The 15,950-nt window shown below is 41.0% G+C and overlaps 1 protein-coding gene across 1 annotated transcript; it reads right to left on the bottom strand.

Annotated features, from left to right (window-relative positions):
- Positions 1–1,740: 1,740 nt before the first annotated feature.
- On the bottom strand, positions 1,741–5,002 carry LOC144894352 (uncharacterized). Its single transcript, XM_078787104.1, has 2 exons — positions 2,873–5,002; positions 1,741–2,734 (listed from the first exon to the last, which is right to left on the bottom strand). Exons 1-2 carry the CDS (start codon positions 4,859–4,861, stop codon positions 1,886–1,888), a joined length of 2,838 nt encoding a protein of 945 aa, XP_078643230.1. The 5' UTR covers positions 4,862–5,002; the 3' UTR covers positions 1,741–1,885.
- Positions 5,003–15,950: the final 10,948 nt, after the last annotated feature.

The raw sequence follows: 15,950 nt of genomic DNA, 5'->3' as shown, positions 1-15,950 counted from the left end.
CCGAAGCACTGGGCCCATATAACATTCCTTCGATCAATAATCAGGTCGTTCCATGTTGCAACCATTTTAGGGTATTTTGTCCAACGCATCATAACTACTGTTCTAAAATTACCAGCCAGCAATTTCATAGCATCGCCCATGAGTTTTGCTCTGTTGCTCATTATTGCTTTTTTTTTGTGAGTGTAAAGCATCCTGTCGTTACAAACTGTGCATCGCGTCCGATTTGGATGCATAGCGACATAAAGCACCTTCCTCATGACTGCGTCAAGTGAATGCCTATTAGCTCGAGGCGGTGATACAACGATATCTCATTTTAATAAGTACACACTTGCCAGAGCTGTGGTATCTGAATGTCAGTGGACGAAGTCAAATCCCATTCCTATATCAGCACACATGATCCTGCTCCCAGAGCTCTGGTATCTGCATGTCAGCGGAACAAGCCAAATCCCATTCCTATATCAGCACACATGATCCTGCTCCCAGAGCTCTGGTATCTGCATGTCAGCAGAACAAGTCAAATCCCATTCCTATATCAGCACAAATGATCTTGCTCCCAGAGCTCTGGTATCTGCATGTCAGTGGAACAAGTCAAGTCCCATTCCAATATCGGCACACAGTATCCTGCTCCCAGAGCTCTGGTATCAATGTCTGCGGAAAATCAAATCCCATTCCTATATCAGCACAAATGATCTTGCTCCCAGAGCTCTGGTATCTGCATGTCAGTGGAACAAGTCAAATCCCATTCCTATATCAGCACACATGATCCTGCTCCCAGAGCTCTGGTATCTGCATGTCAGCGGAACAAGCCAAATCCCATTCCTCTATCGACCACCCACATGATCCTGCTCCCAGAGCTCTGGTATCTGCATGTCAGTGGAACAAGTCAAATACAATCCTATATCGGCACACATGATCCTGCTCCCAGAGCTCTGGTATCTGCATGTCTGCGGAACAAGTCAAATCCCATTCCTATATCCACGGCCCACATGATCCTGCTCCCAGCTGGAAAGCCATGACACTCTTGTGTGTCTGATTCTGATTTCACCCATTTTGAACCTGCGGGCACCTGCGCGTTGGCCCATCAAGGGTTATTCACCATCGGCCCTTCGATTTCGGTGATATCAGTAGTCTGGTTGTAAAGATGTGGTTTGTGTTTCTGGCTGTACGCTCTAACCCAGTGATGATTGCTATGTACGATGAATAATGTATTTGTGGCTCTGGGCTTATAATAGTGTTCTACCGTTCAGTTCAATTGCGTTCCCAGATTAATTGGTTGAATGGCCGAGGCATTGACCCAGTGTCGATTCTGTGGCCATAAAAGTGCCCCAAGTGCTCCGTGACCATGAGTATTACAGGTTATCCCGACATTAAACATGAATATACTAGTCTAGTAGGAAGACTAGGTCCCCCTGCACCCCCCGGAGATATACTTCTAATCAGTGTTTCTAGATTGGAAAAAATGTGTAGAAAATGACTAGCTATGGCCCCAAGCTGAAAAAATGTCCCACATACCATTTTTATGCAAATTACTGCTGCCATTATCAAAAAAACGATTTTTGACATATCTCAGCCAATATTGCAGATAATTGAAAAATGAAGGTGTCTAGACCCATGTTTTGAAGGGCATAGATCATGATAGAACTATTCATAACATGATTACATGTGTCTATGGTATACTAGTATGCTAATTAGTGCTTTATTTACAAAATAATCACAGTTTTACGAAATAATAGACTCATATTAAGGTCCGTCTACACAGACGTTAACACAAAGTTTTATTTTTCTAAATATTACAACTGTCAAAATAGTCCTAGCACTCAATGTGACCACTCTTCTCTTGCTTGTTTTAGATAAACATCATTAGCATTAGTGATTCTACACTGAGTCAGTCATCATCATTTTCATCGAAATCGTCAGAGTCAAACTCTTCTTCTCCTTCCTCTTCCTCCTCCTCTTCGTGCTCTCCTGTGTTCAGAAGATCCACCAGTGAGGTTGGTAGGATGGGACCACTGGACCACATTGGTTTCAACAGTCCTTCATCAGTCCTTATCCATCCTTGCTCCTCATAAGGTTTTGGCTTTTCGATGATAGGTTGATCGGCTCTTTTGTACAATGCTACGCGGTGGTTCACACGCTGGATGTGCGGCTTCAGGGCAGACTGGCATGGAGGAAGGCGAGCCAGATCAACCTTGGACTTGGATGTGAGGGTCTTGTCCTCTCCCACCATTTTTCGTAGCAGCTTGGCACGGACAATGTCCACTGATGACTCGCGACTCTGGCCGTACATCACACAGGTGAATTTTTCTAACTGCCTCTCCACCTCAGGGTTGGCATCCCAGTTGTCACCCAGTTCACCGAATGCCCTGTGAAACCTGGGATTCTTCTCCAGCTTTTTCAAGGGCCCGACTTTTCCCTTCCCTTTGAAGGCACTGGTGCAGTCTTCTCCGCTGAACACATAGTACCCCAGGAGAGTGGCACAGTAGTCCTCTCCCAGGGATTCTGCCAGCTCAGAGACGTTGACAAGTTGGCGATGCTTCCCTGACCCTGTATCCAGGTACACCGTCAGCTTGATGTTGTGGGCATGGTGGAGCAGGATCAGGAGGATGTCTGTGTCCGGTGTTCTGACTACAGCGTTCTTGTATCCGATGGTAGCAGCATGATGGAGGTACAGAACCACCCTGGTATCAGTCTCTTCCTGGTTGCTGTAGATCGTGGGGAGTTCACGTACCTCGACCTGAAACACAAAAAGGCACCGCATTTCAATCACCAGTCACTGCCAGTTTCAGATCTAGACAAACATCACAGGTAATCACCTTTTTTTCAGGAAAAATTACAAATTGAATCGCCATTCACGAAGGGCTTTCAATTTTACCTTGCCATTCGTTGAGGCAAGTTGGTGGGCCTTCCCCTCCACGATCAGCACAGCCATCTCTGTTCTCTCCAGCCTGGTAGCTGCCTCTTGTCCACTCCACACTTTCAGAAGAAGCTGGCACATCTGCTTTTTGTTGTCGTCATTTGCAAGGAACATTTTGAAGTCATATGGCTTCCTGGTTGCTGGTCCAGCCAGAATGATCTTCTCTGAGCTGCCCCGCCTCAGCCTTTCCTGCGCTTTGATTGACTCAGGATGGTAACTGTCAGTGGAGAACAGAAAGTGCTGCTTGGCCACCATCTGATCAAGCACCTGCAAGCATATCTCACCACATGTTGGGGGAAGGTTGGCAAGGGTATGCAGCAGCGCCATTCCATCCTGGATGAACAGGGCATCCTTGGGGTATTGCAGATCTTGTGGTGTGGTGTCCTCTAAAAGGTAGTGCAGAATGGAGGCTTTGTTGGTTTTGCAGAAGAACCCATCTGGTGTCCCAAGGCTAGGAGGCACTGGCATCATATTCAAGTTGTCCCACTCACAGTGGAATACAAGGTTGCCCTCTCCTGTCACAATTTGTGGTGTACGATAAGTTGAGACTTCATCCAGGACCTTGGCGAGAGCAGTTTCCAACTCCAAGGCGAAATCGTAGCTCTCAGAGTGTCCAAGCCTGTGTAGTATTGTGGTGAGCTGTTTGCTTCGGAACAGGTGCCTTACAGTCACACAGAGGAGAATGTGCTTTGGTAACTTCCATTTTCCATCTGACACTGCACGGCACAGATCTTGTCCAATGGAGAAGACCAGACGCTTCACCTTTTCTGTCTCGATGCCCTCCTTGCCAGTCATTAGCACGCTGAGAAAGCGGACAAGGTCTGGAGGTAGGATGTCTTCAGGATTGAGCTCCATGTCTTCAGCTGTTGGTGGCCATGGTTGGTCTTTACACTCTCTGAAAGCCTGTAGAATACCCTGGCGAAGTTGGAGGGCAACATTTTGGTTCTTGTTTGTGCTTCCGAGTGTGAATGCTCGTGCGAGAGCATTGGAAACTGTTATGTTTGAGCTGTGCACAAGCCAGAAAGAAATGACATCACATTTGTCATGATCAACCTTCGTGAAGTGGATATGCTCCTTGATTGGGTCATTCTGTAGGCGTTTCAGTAGTTTCTCTGACCGATAATTTGAGTTCTCATATCCATTCAGTTTCAGTTCCTCGACATAGAGCAAGCGCAAGGAAGAAAGCTGTAGAACTTTATTCTGCTGGATGACCTGGGTTTGAATGTGTTCCAGTACTGAGTTGAATGCCTTTTCATGGGCGGCTGACATGCAAGCCTGCTCCTTTGGTGCTTCGGCTCTGTGAATCGCACGCTCATAGTTGTAGAATGCTGTGCGGAAAGCTTTAAAACATGACGGATGGTGTTTGGCCTCACATGCAAAGAGGTCTTTGTTTTTCACCTTTCGATGGAGTCGATAGAGACCCATTTTCTCAGCCCGTGTTTCGATTTGCTCCCATGCATTTTCTTTGTTTTTAAAGGATGGGAAGGTTGTAGGCCTCTCAGTATTGCGATGAGCATCTTTGGTCTCAACTTTCTCACAAAATATACACTCTGGCGGGAAGATGGGTTCAGCAGAACCTCCTGGTTTACGAGGAGAGTGATGCCATGATGAGGTTGATGGCCCTGGTTCTGTATCATCTCCCAGACGATGAAAGTGGCGGACAAAGTGCTTATAACACTTGCTGTGATATCCTACTCTTTCTAGGTCATCAGGAAGAGTTGCCGGGATCTGATCACATACTGATTGCATACGACATGGGGAGTCATGCGGTTGGTTGAGACGTCTATCCCGGATCTTTTGAAGCAGTTGCAGTTTTTCTGAAGCAGATCCTTTAATTTTACGGAGGGGCGTGAAATCCCCATGATCAGACATGGATGGTACATGAAGGATGCATGTAGGAGGAGAGCTTTGGGCTGCAGGTTCTACACTCCGTTTTCTTTTGGGCATGCTTGCTGTCGATGTCTACCATCACTGTTAAATGACAAATAAGAAATCACGAATGATGTTAAAAGTGCCTGTGAAAGGAGGCTCTGAGTTTTCAGTGAGGTAACAGAGGTTCTGAGTCATGTTCTACACTAGGGTACTTTTTAGCTGACTAAACCATGTTTAGTGGCATCAAAAGTGCTAATAGCTAAAACATCTAAATTCTTCCACACTAACGTTAGCTATCTAGGCCAATGAAACATTGTGCTAAGTTACTGTAGCTAGCTCAGCTGTCGTGCCTCTTTCTGGTTCAATTCATATACAGAAGTCAACAGATATGTCTCATGTTTGGCATTAACAAAAGTTTAAGTTACACCGACATTAGGAACATACTGTACATAGATGAGGCTAGCTTTAACGTTAGCTAACATGGTGCTAGCTGGCTCAGCTGTTATTCTGCCTGTTTATGATTTCATGCAGAAACTGAAGTCAAGAGTGTGAGTAACATTATAGTTAGCATCTTACCTGGCTAGATTGGAGGATGAATACCAAGAACAACACACAGATGGAATGGAAGACTGAACTTTCAACTGAGGTATTCAATAACATCAACGTTACCAATTGATACGAGCGCGCGACATTACCAATTGATACGAGCGCGCGAGCGCGCATGTTACATGGATGGAAATGTAAAATGGCAGCTATAGCAGCACTAATTTGGATCTCTAGTCTGTCATTTCTGCACTGTGATTGGATAACATAAAAAAATATGTTTGGGAGTTAACAGCAGGAGTTGGTAGATTTTACGTGGGCTGGGTGAGAAACCTTTAAATAAGCAAGTGAAAATCTCTCGCAATACAAAGTCAATGGTGGGAAGAAAAGTTGAGTGGTACCAATGTTACTGCCAATGTCCCGCCCCTATGCAAGACTCAGGAGCATCTTGTTGACATTTAACCTTGAAAATACCTGGGTTTAGACCCCTTATGTACCATGTTAAGTTATCTGCAGTATTAACGTATCCTTATCATTTGTAAAACTGATTATTTTGTAATTACAGCATTAATATGCATACTAGTATACCATAGACACATGTAATCATGTTATGAATAGTTCTATCATGATCTATGCCCTTCAAAACATGGGTCTAGACACCTTCATTTTTCAATTATCTGCAATATTGGCTGAGATATGTCAAAAATCGTTTTTTTGATAATGGCAGCAGTAATTTGCATAAAAATGGTATGTGGGACATTTTTTCAGCTTGGGGCCATAGCTAGTCATTTTCTACACATTTTTTCCAATCTAGAAACACTGATTAGAAGTATATCTCCGGGGGGTGCAGGGGGACCTAGTCTTCCTACTAGACTATACGGGTTATCTGCAGAATGCATGATGATCCGGATAACACGACCTTTGGTTACCACATCCCAAAATTCACTGAACAGTTCTTCCAAAATATTGATGATTTCTTTATCCTTCATTTCTTTGTCTTTATCCTTATTTTCCTTAATCTTTGTTTATTTAGATATTTTATATTTCGATGAAAAATTCCAAAAAATATTGAATAACAAATTGATGTATAAATTAAATGTAATATGTATGTAATATGTAATATAGTATAATTACAGTCACGTGAAAAAGTAAGTACACCCGATGTAAAGTTTTGACTTTTTCAGCATATTTCAACATACAGCTATTTGATCTTCATTTCAACAATATTGATAGATAAAGGTGATATAACATAACAAATATCATGAAACATTTACATTTTGTAGTCCATTGTATAATTTAAATAAACATAAATGCAAATTTCGCATGTGGAAAAAGTAAGTACACCCTTGGCTCTAATAGGTGGTATTGCCCACTTTAGCAGAAACAACCTCAAGTCGGCATTTCTTATAACTGTCTACCAGTCTCTGACATCGACTGGGAGAAATTTATGCCCACTCCTCCATGCAGAATTCTTTCAGCTGTGCGATGTTTGAGGGGTTTCTTGCATGCACAGCTCGTTTCAAATCCCCCCACAACATCTCGATGGGATTTAGATCCGGGCTTTGACTTGGCCATTCCAGAACCCTCCATTTCTTTCTTTTCAGCCATTCCTGGGTGGATTTACTGGTGTGTTTAGGGTCATTGTCATGTTGCAAGGTCCACCTTCGGTTGAGCTTCAACTTTCCGACAGATGGCCTCACATTATCCTCAAGCACCCTCTGGTACAATGAAGAATTCATCGTGGATTCTATGATGGTGAGCTGCCCAGGCCCTGATGCAGCAAAGCTGCCCCAAACCATAATATTTCCACCACCATGCTTTACAGTTAGTATCAGGTTGTTGTGGTCAAATGCTGTCTTTGGTTTTCGCCTGACATGTCTTCTGGTACTGTGGCCAAATAGCTCCACCTTTGACTCATCTGCCCAGAGCACATTATTCCAGAAGTGCTGGTCTTTGCCTCGGTGTTTATTGGCAAACTTTAGCCTTGCCATGATGTTCTTTCTGGACAGCAAAGGTTTCCTCCTGGCACACCTCCAATGTAGATCAAATTTGTGCAGCCTCTTTCTAATGGTAGACACATGCACTTTGACATCAGCAGTGGCAAGAGCTACCTGTAGGTCCTGTGATGATATTCTGGGGTTCTTAGAGACTTCTTTCAGCATCTTGCGGTCTGCTATCGGGCTGAGCTTGCTGGGGCGGCCTGGCCTGAACAAGTTGGCAGTTGTTTGGAATCTTCTCCACTTGTAGATGATCTTCCGGACAGTCGAATGATTGATTTCAAATTGTTTGGAGATCTTTTTAAATTCCTTCCCAGACTCGTAGGCATCTATATCTTCTTTCTCAAGGCCTCAGAGAGCTCTTTTGATCTAGGCATGGTGACGCCGCACACTTCAACAACAAAGAGCAAACCAAACTAAATGTCTGAGGTTTAAATAAGACAGGTTCCTCCAAGATCCTCTCGAACGATGTTCTAATCATTTGCACCTGAGCTGCTGCACCTGATTCTAATTTTAGGTATTTGAAGTAGTGATAAATGTAGGGGTGTACTTACTTTTTCCACATGCGAAATTTGCATTTATGTTTATTTAAATTATACAATGGACTACAAAATGTAAATGTTTCATGATATTTGTTATATTATATCACCTTTATCTATCAATATTGTTGAAATGAAGATCAAATAGCTGTATGTTGAAATATGTTGAAAAAGTCAAAACTTTACATGGGGTGTACTTACTTTTTCACGTGACTATGTCTGTCCGTTTGTGAACAAAATATATTTAAAAATTGCAGACGGATTCGGACGAAATCTGGCAGAGATGTAGCGTATGTCACAAGGACGAAAGGATTCGATTTTGGTGATGATCCGGATTCGGATCCGGCTACTAGAATTTTTTATGTGATTCTTCACCTTTGGGAGATCGGGCCAAACACGATACATAGCATGATATCTCAAAAAGTTGTGGACGGATTTAGACGAAACTTGGTGGACCGGGTTGGAGTCTCACAAGAACGATTCGATTCGATTTTGGTGAAGATCTGAACATGGTTTTGGATATGATAATTATTTTTTTTTTATGTGATTCTTCGCCATTGGGAGATCGTGTCAAAAACGATACATAGCAGGATATCTCAAAAAGTTATGGATGGATTTGGACGAAACTTGTTGGACAGGTTGTGTGTGTGACAAGGAAGAATCGATTCGATTTGATCCGGATCCAACTAGCAGAATTTTTAAAGTTATTCTTCACCATTGAGTGATATGACCAACCAGGCAGAGGTATGCTCTCTACAGAGTGCCGTTCTAGTTACAACCTTTTTGACTGGCAGGAATTAGTGATTTTTTTCAGGATGCCAGCAATACCCACCTGCTCCTGGCAAAAGACTCCTTGATATATTTATTGTCGGCCAAAGCCTGGTGCTCAGATGCATCCTTCATCCACAGTTTATTTGATTCATTGGCCCAGGTATGGACGGCAAACACACGGATGCCTCGCCCTGCATACGAAACAGCAGGATGACAGTTTAGAGCTGGGCTGAGATTCAAACCTAGGCTAGGTGGCACAGAGGCGAGTGTGCATACCTCTGAGCTATCCTTCCAGCACTAATTGGTTGACGGTACACAAAATACAAAATATGCAATCCTCAAATATTTCATTACACTTTTTCACTCATTGTTTGCTATGGCAGCAGCCATTATATACTCTGTACTTTCAATTTTGTAAATGCAAGAATGACTTATCATCAACTCGATGAACTCTTCCACATTGGGTTCCATTGGCTTCAAAGGATGCATTACACACCTTCTCGAGGTATTGTGTATTTGAGCCCCATCCTTTTTTGAATGCTCACCTCCAGAAGCACAAAGTGACGACTCTTCGTAAACTTTCCCTACATTTGCTTTATCTCCAAGTGAGATCGTGATGGATACCTGCTCAGCAGAAATGTACTCCTGCTGTGTTAGAAAAGACACATAAACGTTTTTTTCCCCATACCTGGAAATATTTTTTTCCTTGTAAAACCAAAAAGGTTGCTCCACGGGCTATGGAGTCGCAGAAAATCCTGGAGTAGATTAGGCAAGAGAAAATATCAAAACATTTTATGAAGCTTGTCAACGCGTGATACAAAGGAAAGCAACCGCCTCGAATATGGACCGAGGAAGGAGGCCTTAGAAAGAAGTACAAAGATGCCTGGGAGAACGACCTCAGCCAGGAAATTGAAAAGGTAGGAAAAGCACATTTACTGCATCCATGAAAGAAGTTGGTACCTCATAAACGACATTAGCTTTCCCAAAAAGGTCGTTTTAAAGGAAGTGCAGATGTCGCAAGGATTAAGAACTGGTACACTCAATTTCAGAATCTTCTTGTGGCAATATGATGAAGAAGACATCAGCATATGGAATCCCTCATCAACTTGTGAAGATGATTGAGAATATGTATCGGGATACCTATGGGCTATGGCAATATACTCTTACTTGCTGGACAAATGGAGCTTTTCGAAATTCCAGCTGCTGGAGTACTGCAGGGAGACACCTTTTCCCCTTACCTGTGTGTCATGGTGCTTCATTACGCACTCGGAAATGCTATCAAAGGCGAGGAAGAGGAATTGGGGTTACAACGAGAACAAAGAAAAAGTAGAACAGTCAAACGTACTGATCTTGACTTTGCTGACGACATCGCTTTATTGTTTGAAGAAATTGATCAAGTGGAAGAACTTCTCAAGAGAGTCTAAAAAAAGTGCAGGTAAGACAGGGCTGACAATTGATGCCAATGAAACTAAAGTGATGGCATCAAACTAGTCGAGAGAGATCTCAAACATGTCAAACGATGGGATAAAACTTGAGATGGTCAATTGCTTCAAGTATCTTGATTCCAGGGTTAACCTGACTGCTCAGGATATACAAATAAAGGAAAGCTGCCACATGGAGAGCTTGCAACAAACTTTCAACAACTAGTGGGTCCGTTGGAGCAAATTTTCATTGATCTTGACAGTCTTGTTGTGTACCTGTCTACCGTACCACTTCAGCATCAGCTTACCTTTTATCCAAGCCCAGATGTGCTTGAGCCAGGGCTGCGATTATGCGTTCGTTATTAGTATTGACAAATTATACCACTATTATTATTGTTGTTAATATAGGAACCACCTTTAGAGGCCATTTTTCCCTGCAGAGCAGGGGTTGGACGTTTTTTGGGCAATGTTTTACTGTTTCCCCTTTTTGAAGCAATGTTTTACAGCCGGATGCCTTTTTTGGGGCAATGTTTTCTTTTTTTGGGCAATGTTTTACTGTTTCCCCTTTTTGAAGCAATGTTTTCCCTTTTTGAAGCAATGTTTTCCATTTTTGAAGCAATGTTTTCCCTTTTTGAAGCAATGTTTTACAGCCGGATGCCTTTTTTGGGCAATGTTTTACTGTTTCCCCTTTTTGAAGCAATGTTTTCCCTTTTTGAAGCAATGTTTTCCCTTTTTGAAGCAATGTTTTCCCTTTTTGAAGCAATGTTTTCCCTTTTTGAAGCAATGTTTTACAGCCGGATGCCTTTTTTGGGCAATGTTTTACTGTTTCCCCTTTTTTTTTCTTCTTTTTTTTGTATGCAAGATCGAGGCTCGTGAAGGCTTTTGAAGCAATGTTTCCCCTTTTTGAAGCAATGTTTCTCCTTTTTGAAGCAATGTTTCCCCTTTTTGAAGCAATGTTTCTACTTTTTGAAGCAATGTTTTCCCTTTTTGAAGCAATGTTTTACAGCCGGATGCCTTTTTTGGGCAATGTTTTACTGTTTCCCCTTTTTTTTTCTTTTTTTTTTTGTATGCAAGATCGAGGCTCGTGAAGGCTTTTGAAGCAATGTTTCCCCTTTTTGAAGCAATGTTTCTCCTTTTTGAAGCAATGTTTCCCCTTTTTGAAGCAATGTTTCTCCTTTTTGAAGCAATGTTTTCCCTTTTTGAAGCAATGTTCTACAGCCGGATGCCTTTTTTTGGGCAATGTTTTACTGTTTCCCCTTTTTGAAGCAATATTTTACAGCCGGATGCCTTTTTTTGGGCAATGTTTTACTGTTTCCCCTTTTTGAAGCAATGCTTTACAGCCGGATGCCCTTTTTTGGGCAATGTTTTCTTTTTTTGGGCAATGTTTTACTGTTTCCCCTTTTTGAAGCAATGTTTTCCCTTTTTGAAGCAATGTTTTCCCTTTTTGAAGCAACGTTTTCCCTTTTTGAAGCAATGTTTTCCCTTTTTGAAGCAATGTTTTACAGCCGGATGCCTTTTTTGGGCAATGTTTTCTTTTTTTGGGCAATGTTTTACTGTTTCCCCTTTTTGAAGCAATGTTTTACAGCCGGATGCCTTTTTTGGGCAATGTTTTACTGTTTCCCCTTTCTTTCTTTTTTTTTTGTATGCAAGATCGAGGCTCGTGAAGGCTTTTGAAGCAATGTTTCCCCTTTTTGAAGCAATGTTTCTCCTTTTTGAAGCAATGTTTTCCCTTTTTGAAGCAATGCTTCCCCTTTTTGAAGCAATGTTTTACAGCCGGATGCCTTTTTTTGGACAATGTTTTACTGTTTCCCCTTTTTGAAGAAATGTTCTACAGCCGGATGCCTTTTTTTGGACAATGTTTTACTGTTTCCCCTTTTTGAAGCAATGTTTCACTGTTTCCCCTTTTTAAAGCAATGTTTTACAGCCGGATGCCTTTTTTTGGGCAATGTTTTACTGTTTCCCCTTTTTGAAGCAATGCTTTACAGCCGGATACCTTTTTTGGGGCAATGTTTTCTTTTTTTTGGGCAATGTTTTCCTGTTTCCCCTTTTTGAAGCAATGTTTTCCCTTTTTGAAGCAACGTTCTCCCTTTTTGAAGCAATGTTTTCCCTTTTTGAAGCAATATTTTACAGCCGGATGCCTTTTTTGGGCAATGTTTTACTGTTTCCCCTTTTTGAAACAATGTTTTACAGCCAGATGCCTTTTTTAGGCAATGTTTTACTGTTTCCCCCTTTTTTTTCTTTTTTTTTGTATACAAGATCGAGGCTCGTGAAGGCTTTTGAAGCAATGTTTCCCCTTTTTGAAGCAATGTTTTCCCTTTTTGAAGCAATGTTTTCCCTTTTTGAAGCAATGTTTTCCCTTTTTGAAGCAATGTTTTCCCTTTTTGAAGCAATGTTTTCCCTTTTTGAAGCAATGCTTCCCCTTTTTGAAGCAATGTTTTACAGCCGGATGCCTTTTTTTGGACAATGTTTTACTGTTTCCCCTTTTTGAAGAAATGTTCTACAGCCGGATGCCTTTTTTTGGACAATGTTTTACTGTTTCCCCTTTTTGAAGCAATATTTTACTGTTTCCCCTTTTTGAAGCAATGTTTTACAGCCGGATGCCTTTTTTTGGGCAATGTTTTACTGTTTCCCCTTTTTGAAGCAATGTTTTCCCTTTTTGAAGCAATGTTTTCCCTTTTTGAAGCGATGTTTCCCCTTTTTGAAGCAATGTTTCCCCTTTTTGAAGCAATGTTTTCCCTTTTTGAAGCAATGCCTCCACTTTTTGAAGCAATGTTTTACAGCCGGATGCCTTTTTTTGGGCAATGTTTTCCTTTTTTGGGCAATGTTTTACTGTTTCCCCTTTTTGAAGCAATGTTTTACAGCCGGATGCCTTTTTTGGGCAATGTTTTACTGTTTCCCCTTTTTTTTTTTTGTATACAACATCGAGGCTCGTGAAGGCTTTTGAAGCAATGTTTCCCCTTTTTGAAGCAATGTTTCTCCTTTTTGAAGCAATGTTTCCCCTTTTTGAAGCAATGCTTCCCCTTTTTGAAGCAATGTTTTACAGCCGGATGCCTTTTTTTGGGCAATGTTTTACTGTTTCCCCTTTTTGAAGCAATGTTTTCCCTTTTTGAAGCAATGTTTTCCCTTTTTGAAGCAATGTTTCCCCTTTTTGAAGCAATATTTCCCCTTTTTGAAGCAATGTTTTCCCTTTTTGAAGCAATGCTTCCCCTTTTTGAAGCAATGTTTTACAGCCGGATGCCTTTTTTTGGGCAATGTTTTACTGTTTCCCCTTTTTGAAGCAATGTTTTCCCTTTTTGAAGCAATGTTTCCCCTTTTTGAAGCAATGTTTCCCCTTTTTGAAGCAATGTTTTCCCTTTTTGAAGCAATGCTTCCCCTTTTTGAAGCAATGTTTTACAGCCGGATGCCTTTTTTTGGGCAATGTTTTCCTTTTTTGGGCAATGTTTTACTGTTTCCCCTTTTTGAAGCAATGTTTTACAGCCGGATGCCTTTTTTTGGGCAATGTTTTACTGTTTCCCGTTTTTGAAGCAATGTTTTCCCTTTTTGAAGCAATGTTTTCCCTTTTTGAAGCAATGTTTTCCCTTTTTGAAGCAATGTTTCCCCTTTTTGAAGCAATATTTCCCCTTTTTGAAGCAATGTTTTCCCTTTTTGAAGCAATGCTTCCCCTTTTTGAAGCAATGTTTTACAGCCGGATGCCTTTTTTTGGGCAATGTTTTACTGTTTCCCGTTTTTGAAGCAATGTTTTACAGCCAGATGCCTTTTTTGGGCAATGTTTTACTGTTTCCCCTTTTTTCTTTTTTCTTTTTGTATCCAAGATCGAGGCTCGTGGAGGCTTTTGAAGCAATGTTTCCCCTTTTTGAAGCAATGTTTCTCCTTTTTGAAGCAATGTTTCCCCTTTTTGAAGCAATGTTTTACAGCCGGATGCCTTTTTGGGGGCAATGTTTTACTGTTTCCCGTTTTTGAAGCAATGTTTTACAGCCGGATGCCTTTTTTGGGCAATGTTTTACTGTTTCCCCTTCTTTTTTTTTGTATACAAGATCGAGGCTCGTGAAGGCTTTTGAAGCAATGTTTCCCCTTTTTGAAGCAATGTTTCTCCTTTTTGAAGCAATGTTTTCCCTTTTTGAAGCAATGTTTTACAGACGGATGCCTTTTTTGGGGCAATGTTTTACTGTTTCCCCTTTTTGAAGCAATACTTTACAGCCGGATGCCTTTTTTGGGCAATGTTTTCTTTTTTTGGGCAATGTTTTACTGTTTCCCCTTTTTGAAGCAATGTTTTCCCTTTTTGAAGCAATGTTTTACAGCCAGATGCCGTTTTTGGGCAACGTTTTCTTTTTTTGGGCAATGTTTTACTGTTTCTCCTTTTTGAAGCAATGTTTTCCCTTTTTGAAGCAATGTTTTACAGCCGGATGCCTTTTTTTTGGCAATGTTTTACTGTTTCCCCTTTTTGAAGCAATGTTTTACAGCCGGATGCCGTTTTTGGGCAATGTTTTCTTTTTTTGGGCAATGTTTTACTGTTTCCCCTTTTTGAAGCAATGTTTTCCCTTTTTGAAGCAATGTTTTACAGCCAGATGCCGTTTTTGGGCAATGTTTTATTTTTTTTTGGGCAATGTTTTACTGTTTCCCCTTTTTGAAGCAATGTTTCCCCTTTTTGAAGCAATGTTTTACAGCCGGACACCTTTTTTGGGCAATGTTTTCTTTTTTTGGGCAATGTTTTACTGTTTCCCCTTTTTGAAGCAATGTTTTCCCTTTTTGAAGCAATGTTTTCCCTTTTTGAAGCAATGTTTTCCCTTTTTGAAGCAATGTTTTCCCTTTTTGAAGCAATGTTTTCCCTTTTTGAAGCAATGTTTTCCCTTTTTGAAGCAATGTTTTCCCTTTTTGAAGCAATGTTTTCCCTTTTTGAAGCAATGTTTTCCCTTTTTGAAGCAATGTTTTCCCTTTTTGAAGCAATGTTTTCCCTTTTTGAAGCAATGTTTTCCCTTTTTGAAGCAATGTTTTCCCTTTTTGAAGCAATGTTTTCCCTTTTTGAAGCAATGTTTTCCCTTTTTGAAGCAATGTTTTCCCTTTTTGAAGCAATATTTTCCCTTTTTGAAGCAATATTTTCCCTTTTTGAAGCAATGTTTTACAGCCAGATGCCTTTTTTTGGGCAATGTTTTACTGTTTTCCCTTTTTGAAGCAATGTTTTACAGCCTGATGCTCTTCCTGTCGCCAACCCTGTTAGTCACCTCTTGCGACACACAGGGAATTACCAGTGAACTGGTACTCAATTTGCCGACCTCAGAAGGATGACAGGCTGAATCAACCCCCCTGGACTTGAATTCAGCGATTGACCGGGATTTGAACCTAGGATCCTAGGATCCCAAGCCGGCACCCTAACCGCTAAGCCAACACCAGGCTTATTGTTGTTAATATGATCAGCATTAATTAATATATGCTTTGTTACAATGTTATCAATGTTTAAAAAAAAAATTTTTTGTAATTACAATGCTAATTATGTTGTGGAAGGACCTATTAAACTGCTCTATACACCTTAACATGGCGTATGTTTAAAAACATGGGAATTCTTCTGGATTATTTTAACTTAATTATAAACTCAGGAGATCATGATCCTCATTTTGCTGTATCACATTCCACATCGGGAAGCTCCAGTATCAACTAATAAATGCTTTGTTGCAATGTTATCATTATTTTTGTTATTTTGTTTTATAATTGGAATTCCATGTTGTGGAAGGATCTATTAAACTGCTTTATACACCTTAACATGGCCCGTGTTTAGAAACATGGGAATTCTTCCGGATTATTTGTAGTTGATTCGCCTAATAAACTCAGGAGGGCATGACAATCATTTTGGTATATCACATTCCACATCAGAAAGTTCCAGTAGAACTCCACAAAAAAT

Source organism: Myxine glutinosa, chromosome 11 (genome assembly GCF_964187855.1).
Source record: "Myxine glutinosa chromosome 11, kmMyxGlut1.1, whole genome shotgun sequence".
NCBI lineage: Eukaryota > Metazoa > Chordata > Myxini > Myxiniformes > Myxinidae > Myxine > Myxine glutinosa.
The sequence above is the reverse complement of the archived record's forward strand: the minus strand, read 5'-3'. Positions and strand labels throughout refer to the sequence as shown.